Raw genomic sequence first — 19003 nt, forward strand, 5'->3', positions numbered from 1 at the left:
ACGTGTGATACAAGCCGTTCCCTGGACAGGCATGTAGCCGGCAGTGAAGGGAGGCTGAGTGCTTGGGCCGGCCTCTCCTCTCTCCCTGATTCACTGATTCATTCAACAAACATCTGAGCACCCGTTTTGTTCCCGGCGCTTGGCACTGGGGACACAGTGCTCCACAGGAACAGCCCATGCCCCTGAGGAGTTCATGGTCTAGCGCAAGTGACGGGCATTGATCTGAGAACTTCGCGGCTGTAGGTGCAACAGTGAGAAGGGCAGAGAGGGAGACAGAGAGGCTACGTGGTGCCAGAAGAGATACAGGGAGACCTGATTTGTCTGGGAAGGCTTGCTGAGGAAGTGACTCTTCAGGTGGAAGCAAAAGGGTGAATTAACCAGGTGAGGAGGTGAGAGTGTCCTAGGTTGAGGGAACTGCATGTGCAAAGGCCCTGTGGCAGAAGCGAGCCTGGCCTGTACGAGAGCGTAGGAGGAGGTCAGAGTGGCAGAGCACAGAGGGAAGAGAGGAAGCGTGGTGCGTGGCGAGGTTGGCCACGCAGTCTTGAAGGCCAATTCCAGGGTTTGGTCCCCACCATAAGAGGAACAGGGAGCTAGTCTAGGGTTTTATGCAAAGTAGGAGCTAAGATCCAATTTGCATTTTGAAAATAAATCTCTCTGACTGTCCTTAGAGAACTGAGGGAGGGGCCCGAGTGGAACCGGAAGAACAAGACAGGAAGTGAAGGCAAGTCTTGCAGGAAGGAGGAGGTGGGTAGTGAGGGGTGGTGGCCGTGGACAGATCTGAGAAATCTCCAGAAAGTCAAATGTCCCTGACTCCTTGGTGATTCGTCCCTGGCGCCTCCGTTACTGTTTTTGAATCGGCCGACAGTAGCCCCTCCGCTCTGTCCGGGTTTGATCGCCCATAAAAAAATTAATGGTCCCTGCAAATAAAGAAACACAACAACAAAGGCTTTTTAGGCAATCAATTAAAAGCCTGGGAGAGGGATTATCTCATTGAAATATCAATTTTTAATAGCCCTGCATCTTTGAGTTTCCTCTCAAAAAACTTTGCACGGTCCATTTGCCTGCCTGGTTTACAACTGCGTCTCTCGCTGCCTTGACCGCCCTGAGCCTCCGGGCCGGCCCCGGGTGCCCAGAGCAGGGCCTGACCGGGAGCGTGGAAGGCCGTTCATTCGTTCATCCAGCGCTCAGAGATGTGGCAGGCGCAGGGGCTGGGGCGCCACCGTGAGCAAAAAGGGAGGGACTCAGGCCAGCGAGTGAGCAGGAAGTCGGCACCAGCCAGGTGAACAAATCGGCAATTGCAAAGGTGAAGCCATCTGGAAAATAAAATGTCAAGGGACGTGATGGAGGTTCATGGGGGCACAGGGAAGCCCTTACCACTTCCTGCCCTTGGGAAGTGCCTCTTAAAATGAGACAGGAAGGATGTGAAGGAGGAAAAGAAGGTTCTGGGCAGAAGGCACCATGCGAGGAGGCCCCCAGGCAGGAGCAGGCTTGGGGTGTCGGAGGAGCAGAAAGTAGACCGGGGGGCTGGACCACAGCCACCGAGGGGGGCGTGGTGGGAGATGAAGGGGGGAGAGACACCATCCGGACCTCGGGGGAAGAAAGGTGTGTTATGTTCAGAGCGCACCAGGAGCCGCCGGGGCAGGGGGTTCCCAGCATCCGCTCTGGACAACGGTGGCCTGGGTTCGGCTTCTTAGGTGCTCGGGGACCTCAGGACGCTGCTGAAGGTCTCAGCCTGGCTGTTCTCACGTAAAAGGTGGGATCATAACTGTGATCACCTCACTGGGCCGTCAGGAGCATCAGAAGGAAGAACAGAGGTAGCCCACTTGGCCTGACAGCTCTTTTATGTCCCTACCCCTCTTGGCTCGGCAGCTTCCTCAGTTTACCGTTCAGGGATTGGGGCATCTTAAGAGAAGCTTTATCTGGTACAGGATTCCCACCAGACCAATCCCAAAGGGTCCTGTTACACGCTGCCGCTTACTGGCCAACAGGGCAGGGGTGATGGGGACGAGGTGGTCACAGGGCAGGAAAGGTGCCGCTGCTCTCCGGTTCCGCCACCTCCAGCCCCGTTCCAGCCTGGAACCCAACCTGGGCAGCTCGGCAGTGGGCAGTGACGGGTGGAGGCTCTGGATTGGACCGCGGGCCAGGGAGCTGGGCGGGGCGGGGCTGGGGAGGGCTCGGTGGGGAGGGCTGTGCAGGCAGAGGCAGACCTTGGACAAGGATCCTACCGCAGTGTAGACAAGTGTGCTTTTCCTCCCACATAGACACAACAGGTGGCCTTGGCCAAAGGTGGATGAACAACATATTGCTGTGTGCTGGACCCTGTGCTAGGGGCTTGACACGTGTCCTTGCTAAGCACCTTGACACAGCACATCCCGTGTCACAAATGTGGAAACTGAGGCTCAGACAGGTGGGGCTCCTTGGCTAGTTCGGTGTGTAGGTGCATCCACATTTGCTGGGCTTCTCTCTCTAAAGTGACCACAGTGGAGGGGCCAACGGAGTGACGGATTCCGTCCCAAGTAAAAGCACTTGGGGATTCCCAGGAGACGGTTGCTGGGTGCCCCGGGATAAGCCACTTTGCTGTCGGGACCCCGGCCTATTCACCTAGATTATGATGTTCCCGCGTTGGACGATCAGCTGGGGGCTGGTGAGAAACGGCTTTGCAGTGAGTGGTCTGAAGAGTCCAGGGCTGGGTGACAGTCGTCCAGCCCATCGTTGGCACAGCCCCCTCGTTCCCACAAGCGTCTCCCCAGCACCCACCCTGAACAGGCCCAGACCTGGGCTGAAGGCAGGAGCTGGAGCCGTCTGGGTGCGAATCCCGGTCCTGCCCCTCACCGGCTGGGCCCTTCCCTCTCGGGGCCTCAGTCTTCTCATCTTGCCATTATCGTGACGGTAACAATTAAATAGCGCAAAGCAGGGGGAGCATGAGGCCCGCGTGAAACCCTCCCTCCTTTCCTGGGGAGACTCCTCAGAGCTGGGGGTCCAGCTGTGGGCAGCTGAGGCACGTCCCCAGGTCCCTTTGGAAGCGGTGCTGGTGCTCGGGCCGCGGGGCAGGGGCAGGGGCAGTGCGGGGGAAGCCGAGAGGGAGGAAGGGGCCGTCTGCACTTTGTCCCGGAGCAGCAGGGAGCTGAGATGTGGAGAACGCGCCCACGGGCTGGGATGCGGAAAGCCATGCTCGTGGGGGAGGGGAGGCCGGGATGCTCCGCTGAGGCAGGGGAAGCCTGTTTCCACCTTTTCAGGCCCCCTCCCCCAGACGGCAGGGCCTCTGCGCCCCATGGAGACCACCCCCAGAGCAGCGGGGCTGTGCGCTGGAGGACTGGGAGGCGTCCCGGGAGCCCCCGCTGCACTGGGAGGCGCCCGCCTGGGGCCTGGGAGGCAGGTGGCATCTTGCAACCCTGCAATTAGTAGATAAAATAGGCAGGGCGGCGGCGGCGGTGGGGGGGGGGGTGGGGACTGCCGGCTGAGACTGCAGCTGGTTCCTGGGTGCTGCCTCTGCCCCCAGCTCCCACCCACTGCCCACGACGGGTTGCCTGGGGTGGCTGGAGGGCCCCCAGGCAAACAAGGCGCAGGGGTCTTGGGAGGGAGTGCAGAGCCAGAAAGAGGAGGGTATCATCAAGGCCACATTGCTGGATATGGGTTGGGACAGCTCATTGTTCTTGTCTCCATTTTACCGGCAGGGAAACTAAAGCCCAGAGAGGGGCAGGCTCTCACCAGAAGATGCACAGCTAACAGAAACCGGGGGGGGGGGGGGGGGGGGGGGGGGGCGGAAGCCAGGTTTTTCTTGTAGGGTGGAGTGTGGACATTTCACTCCTCAGTACAGATGTGAAGGCAGGGAACCCTGGGGGCTGCCTGGCAGAGTCAGGTTGGGCAGAACGGCCCTGACAGAGCAAGGGCAGACTCCAGGGCCCCCGGCCCAGCCCCCACACTGCGGGGGAGCCGGGCGGTGGCAGGGCAGTGTCTGGGCCAGCCGGTTCTCCAGCCTGTCTGGGCACTCCGGGGCCCTGGCACTGCTGCCCGTGGGGTGCGGGAGCGGACTGCCCGGGGAGACTCCGCTGCTCCACTGCAGGGGGAAGAGCTGGCTGAGCGGCAGAAAGACCGTCTAGGACGGGCCTGGCAGTTACTGCAGCGGGGCTGGGGGTGGAGTGGGGCTCCGGCTTCAGCCTTCCGCCATCCCATCCATCCCTCCTTTCTCCATCCTTCCTTCCATCCGTCACTCTTCCCCGCTGCCCACTGGGCCCAGGCACGGTGCTGGCTACTGGAAGGATCCACTGCCCTCCGGGAACAGCTGCTGAGACAGGAGAAGCAAAGCAAACGACCCCCACGCTCTGCAAGCGGACCAGCAGGCTGAACTCCGAAGGGCTGGTGGGACTGATGGGCCAGGGCGATTCCAGGAGGCAGAAGAGGGTGGGCATGGCCAGAGCTGCAGGGTGTGCAGAGGGCGGTGGGGGGAGGCCGCAGGGGGCAGGGAGGAGGGCTGGTGACTTGCTCCCGTGAGCCTCTGGGCCCCGGCATAGAGCGGGATGATGATGGTGGCACCTGCGTCACCGGCTGGTGGGAACCACCAGTGAGATGGCACGTGTCTGAAGCTCACAGTGGTGCTCACTCAGTTTCAGCTGTTCTTGGCGGTCACCCCTGTAGTGACGTGGTGCAAGAGAAACCGGACTAAGCCAGAGGCAGAACCCTCAGGTGCAGGGGGTGGGGGGAGTTGGGGGGGGTGGCAGTGGGCAGTCATTTAAATGAGTGAGGTGGGTGCAGCGTGAGGCTGCAGGGAGTGGCGGGGACTGCGTGCAGGGGGTGTCTGTGCCCCATCCCAGGGAGCGGCCGTGGCCGTGGCGGGAGTGCGAGCCCAGGGTGGGCAGAGGTGCTGATTTCTCAAGAGGGAAACCCACTCTTGGACGGGGCAACTTCCCATTGCTAACATTAGCAATGCATTAAATGAGCCAGAGCTAATGCTGCTATTGGCAGACACTGCCCGACCACGGGGTGACTTCTGCTCTAGGCAGAGGGAAGCCGGAAGGGCTGTGAGCAGGGAAGCAGCCCCCGTCCCGGCCCAGGGAGCCATCAAGCCCTGTGTCTAGTGTCCCGCCCCTCCCTCCCCAGGCCTGGGCTCTCCTGTGTACAGCGGGAGGCCAGACCCCCCCCCCACCGACATTCCCAGGAGCGGCCTGCGGGGAGATAGGGCCCTAATGAGGCCCCAGCTCAGCGCTATCTCGCAGGAGGTGCCAGGGAGTCTGGGGGAGCCCAGCCGGCCAGACGGGGTCTGCTCTGTGTCTGGGGATGGCAGGGGCTGTCCGCCGGAGGTGGCTCTTAGAGCTGGTGTCAGTGAGGGCCTGGCTCCTGCCTCCTAGCTCCTGGGGGTCAAAGGGCAGCACTTGCAGCCTTTTCTGGGGCCAACTTCCTGTTTGGGAGAGAAAACACAAGGACCCCTGGCAGGAAATGGCCCTCTTCCCGAAGCCCTGTTTTGCACCGGGCTGGCTGCTGGGGAAAGAGCCGTGGTTGGGAGTCCCCAGGGCTCTCCCTCGCTCCTTCCTTCCCCCTTGGGGCCCAGGAGGGGACCTGGGGCCTCTTTGCCATGGCAGCAAACCCCACCCACTAGCACCGTTAGTTTAGGCTTGGCAGCTGGAACATTCTCAGTGCCCGTGTTTACCAGCTCCCAGCTGGGCTCCTGGGCCTGCCTCTCTGCTCTCCTCGCCCCCAAGGTCCTGGTGCCGTGGGACCCGCACTGTGGGCTGAGGGGTCTCTCGTGACTAGGCCACACCAACAAAGTCATTAGTGTAGCTCCCCACCCCTGGCCCCTTTATCAACTCAATTTAACTCCTCTTTGCTACCAGGCTCTGGCCTTTCCTTGCACACCCCCGGGCACAGGGAGCTCATCACCTTTCGCATTCTGGAACAATTCTGACAACGCTTCCTTCCGCAGAAAGCAGGCCCTGGTGCTGAGACTTCGTCTCAAACATCTCATCAGAAGAGCAGGTGCCCGGAATGCCACCTCGACTGTCAAAGATCAAAAGTATACACTATCTTATTTCTAATAACAGTTTCCATCAGATTTAACATAAACCTGCTGCTTACACGTGGTTTAGAAATTAAACATCAAAAGTAAAATTAACCTGTAATTCCACTACCTGGAGCAGGGCTGGGGGAAAGATAAAAGGGTTCGCTATTTATTGTATCCACACCTACCTCTGGGTAAAACCATCCATCACCTGAACGTCACCCCCTGCGCCCAGCTGGCACGCACCCCCTCTCCAGGGCACACCTGCAGGTATTTTAATGGTAACTATCCTTTACTGAGCTCTGGATCAACTTCTTTAATTCTCATGACAGCTCTACGAGACAGCTGAACTTATAGATGGAAAGTTGAGGCTCAGAGAGGGTAAGTAACTTCCCTGCGCTTGCACAGCCATAAGGGGCAGAGATTTGAATCCATCGGGTGCCAGAATTGAAGTCCCCTCTTATCCAGCTTAGACACGCACTGGACCGTCTCCTTCCTTGTCACAGGAGCTGGATTCCAGACCGCTCAGAAGCTAGATGTTCATTCATTCTTTCTGATGTTCTTCGAGTCACTCAATATTCCTGGGCTCTGGTTTCGTATCAGGTGCAGGCTGACGCTGTTGTCCACACCCCCTGCCCACATCTGCCATGTTTTCAGGACTCTGACCCAAGAACTTGAACTCCGTTTATTACAAAAGACTGGGTTCATCACACTGTATTATGAACAGCCCCTGCCGGCCCTTCAAGGCCTAGAGAGGCAGCCTGGATTGGGCCCCCACAATCCTGCCCCGACTTGCATGAAGTCTTGGGTGGGCGGAGCTGCCTGGACTGAGCTTTGCAGCGGTCCTGTATTTATAAAACCAAATGGGTCCCAGGCCCCTGGGCACATATATAATATACATATATATATAGAACACAAGCTTCCCTTCCTGGGGGCGTTGGCAGGGTAGGACTGTTGGTGCCCTCCCTGGGACAAAGTCATCCGTGACAGGGAGCAGGGTCTGGTCCCAGGGCAGGTGTCAGTTCAAGTGACGGGTCAGCCTGGACCCCGGGGTTCCCGTCCTGCCCAGCCCTGAGCGGCTCTAGGCCACCTGGATTTGCAAGTCCTCATCCTCGTCCAGGTCGCTGGCTGCATCCCCGGCCTCCTCAGCGCCGAAGCGAGCACCACGGATCTTCCCGAAAAGGGGCGCGTTCTGCTGCTGCCTGCGGAGCCTGTGGGCGGGGGGTGACAGGTCAGAGCCGGAGCCTGGCCCTGCTGCCTCCCGGATAACGTCGCTGCGCTCCCCACGCTCCCCTGCTGCCCGGTAGCACAGAGGCCTTTTGCCACATTACCTCGCACCGTCCTCACGGAGGGCCCTTTTATGAAGGAGATGCTATTACCACGCCCACTTCACAGACAGGGAAACTGAGGCCCGGAGAGGCGGAGTAACGGCCCAAAGTCAGCCCAGGGAGTAGGGCTGGGCTCTGAACGGAGGCGGCTGGCTCCGGGGAGGGCCAGGGACTTAGAGAGGTGAAGGAGTCACCCTGCTGGGATTTGAACCCACGCCTGGCTCCAAGAACACAGGCAGCAAGGGTTTGGTGGCGGCAGTGGTGGTGGCGGCGGTGGCCTGAGCCCTCCATCCCTGTGTCAGTGAGAGCGCTCAGCCCTGGTTCTTCCTCACATTAAAATCCCTAAAGCCGAAATTTACGAGGCAAACTTTGACTCTGAGAGCGGGGGAGGAAGTGCCCGTCCCTGGCCTCCCCGCCGGCGGGCAGAGCGGCAGCCCTTCCTGGAAGGCCTGAATTATTAACACGCGGGGAGGGGCGCGGGGGCCTCCATTACTGCCCGGTGATTTAGTGAGCTGTCCCCGGAACATTAAAGCACGAAAAGTTAGAAAATAAAACAACGCGCGGTGGTGCCGGGCGGCCCTGCGCTCCCTGACGAAAGCGCTTCAGAGGCTGAGCAGAGCCCGCCCGCCCACTTTGGGAGTTCACGCTCCTGAAGAACGAGACTGAGGCTGCGACAAAGGCCCCGGGCTGAGTGGCCTTGGAGGGGTGTATGCTGCCGGCCAGAGTGGGCAGAGCCAGCCAGACATTGAACCTGAGCCCCCACACAGCACCGTGGGCCTGGTCCCAGGCAGACGGCTCAGGGGGCCACGTCACACAGCTGTTAGGTCTGGCTCCACTGCCTGTGCTCCAAAGCACACGGCAGCACATAGTAAATGCTCAGTAAATAAGGGCTCAAATGGCTGACGGCCAGCGGGTAATCCTGCCTGGCCACCCAGCAGCTGTGTGGCCATGGAAGGATCTTCTTTCTTAGGCCTTTGTTTCCTCATCTGCTTGTCCCCTAGGAAAAAAAATCTCTCTTCCTTTCTCTCACAGAAGCAGCACAATATCTAACCCAAATATAAGCCCCCTCCCCGGGGTAGTAGTAACAGCAGTAACAGCAGCAACTGACAATTATTTATTATGTGCCGGGTACTTTTATGAATGTGGATCAGCTCATTTAATTCTCACCACAAGAGTCGAGAGCTAACATCGTCCCCATTTCACAGATGAGGAAACTGACACAGAGAGGTCAAGTAAGTGTCCCAAGATCACACAGCTACTAAGTGCATAGCCAGGCTTAGGCTTCCCACCACCCGGGCAGTCTGGCTGCAGAGCCGGGAACCCTCCATTCCCCGAAATAAGAGAAGGTAAGTGTGTGCTTGGCCAGGGCCTGGCACAGGAACAGTCGGTCACTGCCATGGCTGTGACGACCCTCGGGCTTCCCAGCTGTGGAGCAGAAAGGGGCTTGGACTTGAGGTTCTCTGACATCTCCTGGCTCTAGGGGACGTGCAGACAGAGGGTGTGATTCACGAGTCCTGGGAGAGGGATGGGGCGGGGAGGGAGGCAGAGTGTGCCGGGAGGGTACCCCAGAGGTTGATGGGTTGGCCTGTAGTTGGGGGGGGCCTCCATGACTCCCTGCCATCCAGGGTCACCCCAGCCCAGTGACCCTGGGGGTGCTCATTCTTCTTGTCAAGGACCCCCCAAGCTCCGCTGGCCCTACCCGCTGCCCCTCCCCTTGGGCCTGCCCTCCCGCCGCCCAGCAGCCCGCCTGCTGGAGGAGACAATTCCAGGGCCCCTACGCGGCCTGACTTCCTGCACCCCCTTCCCTGGTTTCCTGGCTCTGGCCCTTCCTGCCTGGAGGGGACAGGACTCTGGCCCCAGGGCTCCCGGATCTCTTCCTTCTCTGTCTTCCCCTTTGGCCCTGGTTCGGGGCTCCAAGCCCGACTGGAGGTCTCCCTAGGCTGGAAGTCGCCCTGCGCCGTGTCTGCGCCCGCGCCTGCGCTATGAATCCTCTCCCGCCCCGGGCCCACCTGGACTGCAGGTGCTCCACCTGCACCTGCAGGTTCTCGCTCTGCTCCGTCTGCTCGTCCAGCGACCGCTGCAGCTTGCGCGCCTGGTTGTGGGCCTCATCCAGCTGCGGGCAAGCAGGGCCAGGGGCGTGCGGGTCACCTTGGGCTGGGCAGCCTGGCTGCCACCACCCAGGGCCAGTCACTCCTGCCGTCCCTCTCCGGGAATGTGCTTTTCCAATGGTGTCTGCTCCTCGAGGGCCAGAATGAGGCTCACCTCCTCCAGGGATGCCTCCATCCCTGTTGTCTCCCCTTCCAAATCTACCCATCCTCCAGTGCCCCGCCTGCCCATCCATCCTCATCAGTCTGTCATCTGCCCACGGAGACACCAAACCACCCATGCGCCACTCATCAACCTACCCGGCGCCGATCCAGCCTCCCCCCCACCTTCCTGAGCTCCCAGGCCCCCCTGCCCCCCATCAGCCGGCCTTCGTTCCCCCTGTCCATTCACGCTTCACCCCCGACGGCTGTCCCTCCGCCTGTCCACTGTCTACCCGTCCAGCCAGCCATCTGTTGTCCACCTACCTGCGCTACCCTGGGCACCTCCTGAGACCCAGGCTCATGCCCGCCACTGGGGACCCAGCACGGAGTCACCCAGGAGGGCTTGCAGCCCCCCGCTCCTCCCGGCGGGAGACCCACGGCCGCCTGGGACCCCCGTGGCTCTCACCTCGTCCTCAGCCTGGGCCAGCTCCTTCTTGAGCTCCTCCACCCGCAGCCGCAGCTTCTTCACCTCCGCCTCGTGCTGCTCCACCCGCCGGTTGGCGTGTGCCAACTCCGCCACCTTCTCCTGGAACTGCTTCTTCAGCTTGCCGTGCACGTGCTTCAGGTCTGCCAGCTCCTGCAGGGCGCAGACACGGGTGGGAGGGGCTCAGCGCCAGTCTGGGCACCATGCCAGGGAGTCCCGTGGGGACAGGCGGTTCGAGGGGTGCTGGTGTCTCTTCTCCACTCTGTCCAGCTGCCGCCGTCTGAAACACCAGCACTAGAGGTTGCGCCGAGCAGCTGGAGGCTGCAGGGGCCTCCTAGCGAGGAGAGAGGGCTGGGTGGGCAGAACCAGCGGCTCCAGTTCGGATGTGTGACTTTGGGATCCTTAGTCGGAATGCCCCGGGGATGTCCAGTGGGCTGGTGGAGCTGAGGTCAGGATTTCGGGGAGGGATGGGGTCTGGAATCTTCCGTGCGACACACATGGCATTTAGAGCCCTGGGGTCTGGGGAGGAATGGAACTGGGGAGCGGGTGTGAGAGCGGCTGGCATGAGGATGAGCAACCAGGAAAGGAGATGCTCATCCCTGAGCTCTGCCAGTTCTCTGAGCCTCAGTTTTCACATCTGTAAAATGGGAGTATGTACCACCTAAAGGTCTCCTCAATGCATCCTCTTTGCTCAATTTCCACCAACCACAGCCTGGTCCAGGTCTCCATGATCTCTTGTCGCCCAGGGAACGACCTCCCTCCCCATCCTCCATCCACACAGCAGCCAGTAAGTGCTGGGGACAGCAACCTGCTCGCTCCCCCTCCTGCTTTCAACTCTTCTGAGCTGGCCCACCGCTCCTGCCTCATCTACCGTGTTCCCTGCTCACTGCCCTCCAGCTACACTGGCCTCCTTGTTCCTCCTAAGCTCCATGTCCCTCCCACCATGGACATTTATTCACGCTATTCCCAAACTCTGTCCTCTTCCCCAAATCCATTCACCGCCAGTTAACACCTGCTTTTCCCGGAGACCTCAGCCCAAAGGTCACGGCCTCTGGGAATCCTTTCTAGGACCCTGGGCCCAAGCCAGGTCCCCCGGTATCTCCTCTTCCTGCTGGCAACGACGGAGCTGTGTGACCGGTATGGATGGGTCTGTGTGACGTAGAGTCCTGTGTGAACGGCCCTGAGCGAGCCATCACCTCCACTGCGGGGAGGCCACATCTATCTGTTCACAGACCTGGAATGGGGCCTGGCACACAGTAGGTGCTCAATACAGGCAGCTACCATAATTACCAACTGGTCTGGCACACGGTGGGTGCTCAATAAATGTGGCTACTGTAATTACCACCTGGCCTGGCACATAGTAGGTGCTGTGCTCTGGCTGGGGGGAGGTGGCCGCCCAACACTGGCCGCTCCGCCCACTGCCCCACCTTGTTTTTCTCGAAGAGCGCGGCCTGGCTGGCCCGCAGGTCGCAGTCCAGCGCGCTGGCTGTCTGCCGCCGCCGCCGGGCCAGCGCCTCCTCCAGGTCCCCGACCTGTGCCCGCAGCTTCTTGTTCTCCCGCTCCAGGCCCAGCTTCTCCGTCTCCAGCCGCTCCCGGCGGCCCCACTCGGCTGCGTTCTCGGCCTGCAGCCGCTCCATCTGCAACGGGGCAGGGCACAGTGAGGACTCCCCGGAGAGGGGCCCCCCCGGAGGGCCCCGGCTGGAGGCCCCGCCACCGCCTGGAGCCATTTTTGGCTCCAGGAAGCAGGCCCAGCTGCAGCAGCTATAATTAAGCTGGGCTCATTGCACGGTGCGCAGGATGTGAGGGCGCTTCTGTTCTCCGTGAGGGAGCGAGGCCCCCCCTGCAGACTGGGGCCCCCCTCAGAGCACGGGCTGGTTCCTGCCCTCCTCCCAGTGACCTGTGGATGGGGGCAGAGCCTGGCACACCCCGGCCCACCTCGCCCCGCAGCTCAGCCATCTTCCTGTCCATGCTGGAGCGCGCCCCCAGCTCGTCCTCCAGGTCCTCGGACATGCGGCCCAGCTCGTCCTGGTGTGCCTCCTTCAGGATGCTGAGCTGCAAGACACAGCGCTGCCGCTCACATGAGAACCGCTGGCTACACCCCAGAACCGGCTGTGGGGGGCGGCACGGGTGCGGGAGTGCTCAGCAGGGAGCAGGGCAGGGCCCACATGGGGTGGCACCAGGTATTGGGAACAGACCCCGGACCTGACCACGCCACGCTTCCAATGGCTCTCACCTCCCGCCTCAGCCCAGGCGACCTGCCCGTGCCTGCTCCCGGCCCCTGTCAACTCTTGTCCACAACAGTAGCCCTCAGTGGGCTTTTAGAAGAGATAAATTCAAACATATACACTGCTCTCCCCAAAAGCCCCTTTGATGGCTCCCAGGTGCCTTAAGATAAAGCCCAACTCCTCTCTGGTCTCACAGCACCTTGCACAACTGGACCCCTGCCCACCTGTCCTCAACCTCATCTCCCACCTCTGTCCTCTGCGCTCACTGTGCTTCAACCACAGTGGACTCCCTCCCATTCCTCAAATGCACCAAGTTCCTGACCACCACAGGGCCTTTGCACATGCAGTTCCTGCTCAGTTCCCTCTGCCCTGGAACATTCTCTTTGTTCTTTTTCTTTTTTTTGACATAGGGTCTCACTCTGTCACTTAAGCAAGAGTATAGGGGCATCGTCATAGCTCACTGCAGCCTCAAACTCCTGGGCTCAAGAGATCCTCCTGCCTCAGCCTCCTGAGTAGCTGGGACTACAGGTGCACACCACCATGCCCAGCCAATTTTCCTATTTTTTTCAGCGATGGGGGGGGTCTCACTATGTTGCCTAGGCTGGTCTCGAACTCCTGGCTTCAAGTGATTCTCCTGCCTCAGCCTCCCAGAGTGCTGGGATTACAGGTGTGAGCCACCCTGCCTGGCCCTGGAACACTTCCTGAGGTGTTCTGCAGGACTGACTACTACACTGCTCTTTTGTGTTTTTGTCAAATGATTACACTTTGCAATTTAAAAAGATTAGAAAAGACAGGTTCCTGGGCCCAGTCCCCAAAGATGCGGATTCAGGAGGGTGAGGGTGGGGTCTGGGAATCTGTATTTTAGGACATTTCCTAAGAGACTCCATCTCGGTCCCTTCCCGGGCAGTTTCAGGCTCTGAGGTCTGCCATCTCCCACCCTCTGGAAACTCAGCGGATCCAGCTTGCTTTCCCTGGGCGGCCGCGCCCTCTGGTGGCCACTGAGGCCGGCTCAGGAGGCAACAGTGCAGCCCAGCCTGCCCAGACCCCCACACTGCGGAGGCGGACTCCCCTCTCTGGAGCCTCAGTTTCCTCATCTGTAAGATGGGGATGTGAGGACCCAGCTCCCTCGACTGCCGCAGGGCTTCAGTGACACCTGGGACATGCTAGGCACCCAGTGAATGCCACATCGACTCCTCCCCTTCATCCTGGTCTACAGGGCCCTCTTGTGGCCTCACCTCCTACTGCTCTCCAGCTGCAGTGGCCTGTTCTGTCTCCCACACATACTGGGCTTATTGATGCCTCAGGACCTTTGCACTTGCTGTGCCTTCTGCCAGAACCCTGTCCCAGGATGTTCTCAGGGATGGCTTCTGCTAGCCCCTTTTGGTTTTGCCTCAAATGTCACCTTCTTAGAGAGTCCTTCTCTGACCCACCACTCCATTTCTCTCATTCTGTTTTGACTCCTTCATGACTCATGAATTTATCTGCCTGGTCACAGTCGGTCTTCTCTGCCCATGGTCCCCACAAGGTGAACTCCTGAAGGCAGGGGCCTGGCCTGCCTAGCGCTCAGGACAATTGTTGAATGAATGGACAAATGAAAGAATGAATGAATTCCATTTTTCTCTCTCCCATCCCCACTGCTGAAACTCAACAGTGTGACACTGCCGCCTCCAGGAAGCCCCCGGGGTCTCCAATACTCACCTGCTTGAGCATCTCCTGCTTGGTCTTGCTCAGCTCCTCGTACTTGATCTTCCACTGGCTGAGCTCCCCCTCTAGCTTCTCAATGTTCCTACTCAAGGCCAGTTTATCCCTGGGCAGGGAACAGGGAGGGACAGACATGGGGGTGAGCCCTCTGGGGCCCTCTGCTTGGAGTCCTCATGAGTGGCCCTGCTGTGCTCTCTGCACCCATCAAGTTCATGTCTAAAGTCCCTGCCTCGGCATTCAGGCCCCGATACCCCACACTGTGGCAAGCACCCCGGTTTTGCATTTCTCCTGGAGCTGCACCCCTTGCCCACGTGCAGGGACCCAGCCCACAGTGTCGGGAGGTGATCAGGGCTCCGGGGCACTGGGCATTTCCAGGCCAGTGCCTCCTCCCGCTGGACCCAGGCTCATCTGCCAAAGGCCACCCTGTTCCTATCTGCTTTACACACTCTGGTCCCCTGCAAGGCTTGAACACACGGTTCTGCAGTTAGAAAAGCTGGAAAACACTGTCCAGTGACGCTTGGGGGGAGGGTCCCCTCTTGCCATCATCACTGTGTGGGATCCCCACATTCTCCCTTGACCACCTAGTACTCTGCCTTGAACATGAATGAGGCACCACAGGTAACAAGCATGGTGACCAGCCCCAGTATACAGTAGGTGCTCAATAATGGCTGAACTTAGCATTACTCTCCAGCACGCTGTGCTTCATGATCCCACACTGCCAGCGAGGAGTTCTCAGAGGGGACAATGCCATGCTGTAAGAGGTATGTTGGAAATTCCTGGGGACGTTTTTAGCCATCACGATTAGGGGTCAGCTGTGCCCGACTCCCTGCGATGCCCACGCGTCCTGCCCATCAGGGACGTGTCCTGCACGCTGTTTAACGCACGCCTGTCCCCCTGGACATTGCCGGCGTGGAAATGGTCTGAGCCTAGAACCTCATCCTGATTTACACTGAAAGTATTTTTTCCACTAACATACACTGAATTTTCCAGAAATGGAATAAACTGGGGGAAGACTACACTTTTCTTTGTTCAGAATGTCACCAAAGGCTGTTCACCTCGGGAAATCGCATCACACAGAGACACTACTTGTGTATTCAAGGTGCCAGCCCCCCACAGCTGCACGAGCTGCCTTCGTAGCCGTCCTGCAGGGTGACTTAAATGAGCGAATACACGTGAGCCCTGAACACAGCGTCTGACTCAGCGTGTGGCTGTGTCTGCAGTCACGGTCACCATCCCTACCACTCCGGACAAAGGCACCTGCTTCTCACCGCTTCATGATTCCCCCGAGAGGAGCTATACTCAATCGCCTCTGTATCACCACGTGCACATTTTATTATAAATCATTGCATTTCTGCTTTATATTTCAGTTAGTGCCTTAGGTTGATTTTTGGTTTGTTTGGCTTAAACAGCAGAAATTTGTTCTCTCACAGCGCTGGAGGCTACAAGTCCAAGATCAGGGTGTCAGCAGGGACGGTTCCCTGTGAGAGAGAGTCTGTTCCAGGCCTCTCCCCTGGTTTCTGGCAGCTTGCTGGCCACCTCTGCTGCTCCCTGGCCAAAGAATCAACAACGCCTGTAGAAGCATCACCCTGACCTCTGCCTGCATCTTCACTAGGGTATTACGGAGACTAAAAGAAAAAATCAAACGTGTGTTGATTTGATTTAAATAAAAAAAATTCTATGGGTAGATAGGTTATACTGTCTACGTACTGAACTTCTGGACAGAAAAGTTGCGGAATGTTCATTATAGTCAGGCTTGAGCCCTCTAAACTGCCCTGATCAAGGTCACTGGTGACCTCCACGTTCTAAGTCCAATGGTCAGAGCTCAGTCCTCTCCTTACTGACCAGCAGATGATTCTGTCCTCCCTGAGACCGTGTCTCGTGGTTCCCTGTCCCCACACCACGCTGGCCTCCTTCTCCCATCTCCTTTGCACTCCCCTTCCTCTATCCATGCGCTCTCGGCTCCCCCTCTGACCTCTTCCCCTCCACACCCGTTCCCCTGTCCTGGCTCAGGGCTTTCAATTTCATCCACTTGCTGTTGACTGTTGCGTTTTTACCTCCAGCTCAGAACTGTCTCATCACTCCAGACTCATTCATGTTCCCAACTGCCTCCCTGCCACCTCCAACTGCACACTTCCAACACCAAACTCCCAGCTGCAACTCCCCAACTTCCCTGTCTCCCTTCCTTGCTTTCACCCCACCCACGGCCCTCACCCCCACTAGAACGCAAGCTCCGGGAAGGCAGGGGCCTCTGTCTTATTTATGGCTGTATCCTCGGGGCCGAGCACAGTGCCTGGCCCAGAGCAGGTGCTCACCATCTATTATTTGAATGAATAAATAAAAACTCGCACTGGGTCCTGGGGTGGAACACCACTGCCCTAAAGTTCCAAGACTTGAGCCTAAATAGTACCTGCCACCTTTGAGAGTCTCACACTCCGTGACACTGATTTTCACTCTGGGACGCTGAGGGTGCCCCCGTGTGGCCTGGCCCAGCCCCCGCCTGCCGAGACTCACTCTCGCTCCTTGAGCAGCACCTTCTGGGACTCATCCAGCCGCAGCCGCAGGGCGGTCAACTTGGAGGCCTCCTCCTCAGTGGTGGCTGTGTCCTCCCAGGGCAGCCGGCTGCGCTCCTGGCGGCCCGAGCTGCTCCTTGGGCCCCCGGCCCCAACACTGCGTGCCTCCCAGCAGCCCTCGGGCTCCTCCGGTCTGCTCTTCAGAAGACTCTCCACCAGCTCCAGCTCCTGCGGGGACCAAGGGGGAAGCTGGACCGGTGACCTTCCTGATGGCCTCTCCCAGGCCCTGGTCTGGGATCAGCTCGCTAGGTAACCTTCGTCAAGTCAAACAATGTCTCTGCGCCCCAGCTTCCTCTTCTGCTGGCTGCCTCTCCGTCTCTGGACAGGGAGGACACGCCCTGCTCTGGGCCTCCCCTTTCACCTCCTGGGACTGCACAGAGGCAGCCATCAAGGCCCCCCGTGTCCTGGAAGATCGCCCAGGAGAGGTGGTGAGCTCCCTGCCAGTGGAAGCATACAAAGATATCATGGGACACTGGTGGGAATGAATGCTGAAACAGGGATTCCTGTGATGGCTTATGACTAGATTCCCTCAGAAGGAATTCTAAAATCCTACTTTTCAGTGGCACAGGGAGACTGGTGACATGGCAAAGCAGCACCTGTGAGCAGAACCGGCTCCCAGGCAGGAAGCTGTGGGGGATTATTAACCCAGTGCCAAGCCTGCTTCCTTCCTGCCAGCCTCCCTTCCCTTCTGCCCCTCTGGCCTGCCCCTGCCTGTCCCCAGGACCTGTCCCTGACACAAACCCACGAGGACTGTGGCCCCTGTTCTAGTTTCTCCCACAGCCTTTCCAGATGCGTCTGGGCCAGCCCCTTGCCAGTCTGCCCTTGGTTTCCCTATATGCACTGGGGTGGTGCCCGGATGACGTTCCACCCCTCCGCTGTGACTGAACTGGGTTATAATTTTATGCCTCCCCCCAGATTCAAGTTGAACGAATGAATGGATTCAGCTGTTACTACTCGGGCTAACTTTGGGCAAGTTTTTGGATCCCTTTGCTGATCGAAGGGCCGATTCCTTGCTTCTGTTGCCTTCTCAGGTGTGGGAGTGGAAGGAGCCCCAGAACCTGGATTCTCCGCCCAGGACGCCCTTCCTGGGGTCTCCGGAAGGGAGATGAGCTGCGGCACTGCAGGGGCGGGGCCCGACCGGGAGGAGCGAAGCCTGCGGGGGTGGGGCAGGCCCTGACTGGCTCCTGCCCGGGCCAATCAGCCCCGCCCACCGCGCGGCGCGCGCGCGCAGGCCCCGCCCCGCCGCGCACCTGGCTTCCCTGCGGCCGCTCCGACCCGACGTCGCGCACCGGCTCCTGCTCCGGCTCCGGCTCGGGGCCGTCGCGCGTCTGGTCCGCGGCCCCGCGGGCGCCCCGCAGCCGCGCCAGCTCGCGGCCCCGCGCCTCGCACTCGCCCTGCGCCTCCTGGCGCTCGCGCCGCGCTCCCGCCAGCTCCTTGGTGAGCGCGTCCAGGCGCTGGCGCAGCTGGCGCACCTCCTCGCGCGCGCGGTTGCGCTCGGCGCGCACCTTGCTCCACTTCTCGCGCCAGTTGGCCGTGCAGTCCGACCACCAGCGCATGGTCTTCTCCATCTGCGCCGCCCGCGCCCGCGCCTCCTCCAGCTCCCGCAGCCGCAGCTCCTCGCGGCTCTCCCAGTCGCCGTCCGCCAGCAGCGCGGCCGGGGGCGGCAAGGGCAGCGCGGGCGGCGGCCCCGGCGAGGGCGTGCCGCTGGGAGGCGTGGGCGGCAGCGAGTCGGCCGGGCCCATGCGCTCCGGCGACGGGCTGCCCAGGATGGTCAGGAGGCTGCCCTTGGACAGCTGCGGGGACTCGGCCAGCCGGGGACTCGGCCCGTGGCTCATGGTGCTGCCGGGCGCGCCCTGGGCTCCAACTGGCGGCCGGGCTCAGGGGCGGCTTGGGGGACGCGCAGCGAACGCGATACCACTGTGCATGACGGCACCGCGACCCCCTTCTCTCCGGGCTGAGGACGCCTCTTCGGACCTGCAGGAGAACACAATCGTCATTAGGCTGTCACCGCCTTCAGTCCACCGGCACAGCGAACAGCAAGGGCAAAGGCTGGGCTGGTGAGCAGGAGCCCGATGGGCCTCCTTGCCGGTCTAGGCCCAGCTCTGTCACCAACCTCAGGTAAGCCACTGTCCCTTTCTGGGCCTCAGTTTCCCCACCTGTAGAATAGGGGTAGGGTGAAGAAGACCAGTGCTTCTTAATCAGGACGTCCTGGACATTTGCTTAAAATGCAGTTGCTAGGTCCCACCCCCCCAGAGAGTCAAGTTCAGTAGGTGTGGGGCTGGGAATTTGCGTTTTAATGGTTTGGGACATTTGTGCATTCAGTTATGCCTTCTTACCAACCACAGTACCAACCGCAGTTCCACAAACAAGATGCGTACATCCCAAGTTCAACAACACCTGCACAAAGTCACCCACCCAGGCTCTACAGCTCCAGGCTCCAGTTCCCTGGAGGCCACT

The 19003-nt window shown here is 59.9% G+C and overlaps 1 protein-coding gene across 1 annotated transcript; it reads right to left on the reverse strand.

Annotated features, from left to right (window-relative positions):
• Positions 1–6720: 6720 nt before the first annotated feature.
• On the reverse strand, positions 6721–18411 carry CCDC102A (coiled-coil domain containing 102A). The gene is made up of 8 exons (XM_069456385.1): positions 17797–18411; positions 16488–16714; positions 13974–14082; positions 11986–12102; positions 11478–11687; positions 10033–10203; positions 9330–9433; positions 6721–7203 (listed from the first exon to the last, which is right to left on the reverse strand). Exons 1-8 carry the CDS (start codon positions 18379–18381, stop codon positions 7074–7076), a joined length of 1653 nt encoding a protein of 550 aa, XP_069312486.1. The 5' UTR covers positions 18382–18411; the 3' UTR covers positions 6721–7073.
• Between the last annotated feature and the right edge of the window lie 592 nt (positions 18412–19003).

The sequence above is a fragment of the Eulemur rufifrons genome, chromosome 23 (assembly GCF_041146395.1).
Source record: "Eulemur rufifrons isolate Redbay chromosome 23, OSU_ERuf_1, whole genome shotgun sequence".
Lineage (NCBI taxonomy): Eukaryota > Metazoa > Chordata > Mammalia > Primates > Lemuridae > Eulemur > Eulemur rufifrons.

What these genes read in the sequence shown, in the direction of transcription:
- CCDC102A (XM_069456385.1), bottom strand. Translation starts at nt 18,381, where the DNA reads ATGAGCCACGGGCCGAGTCCCCGGCTGGCCGAGTCCCCGCAGCTGTCC. An exon ending in AGCGGCCGCAGGGAAGCCAG is followed by an intron (nt 16,715 to 17,796) that starts GTGCGCGGCGGG and finishes TGGTCCCCGCAG; the next exon opens with GAGCTGGAGCTGGTGGAGAG. An exon ending in TGGCTGAGCTGCGGGGCGAG is followed by an intron (nt 11,688 to 11,985) that starts GTGGGCCGGGGT and finishes GCCCCGTTGCAG; the next exon opens with ATGGAGCGGCTGCAGGCCGA.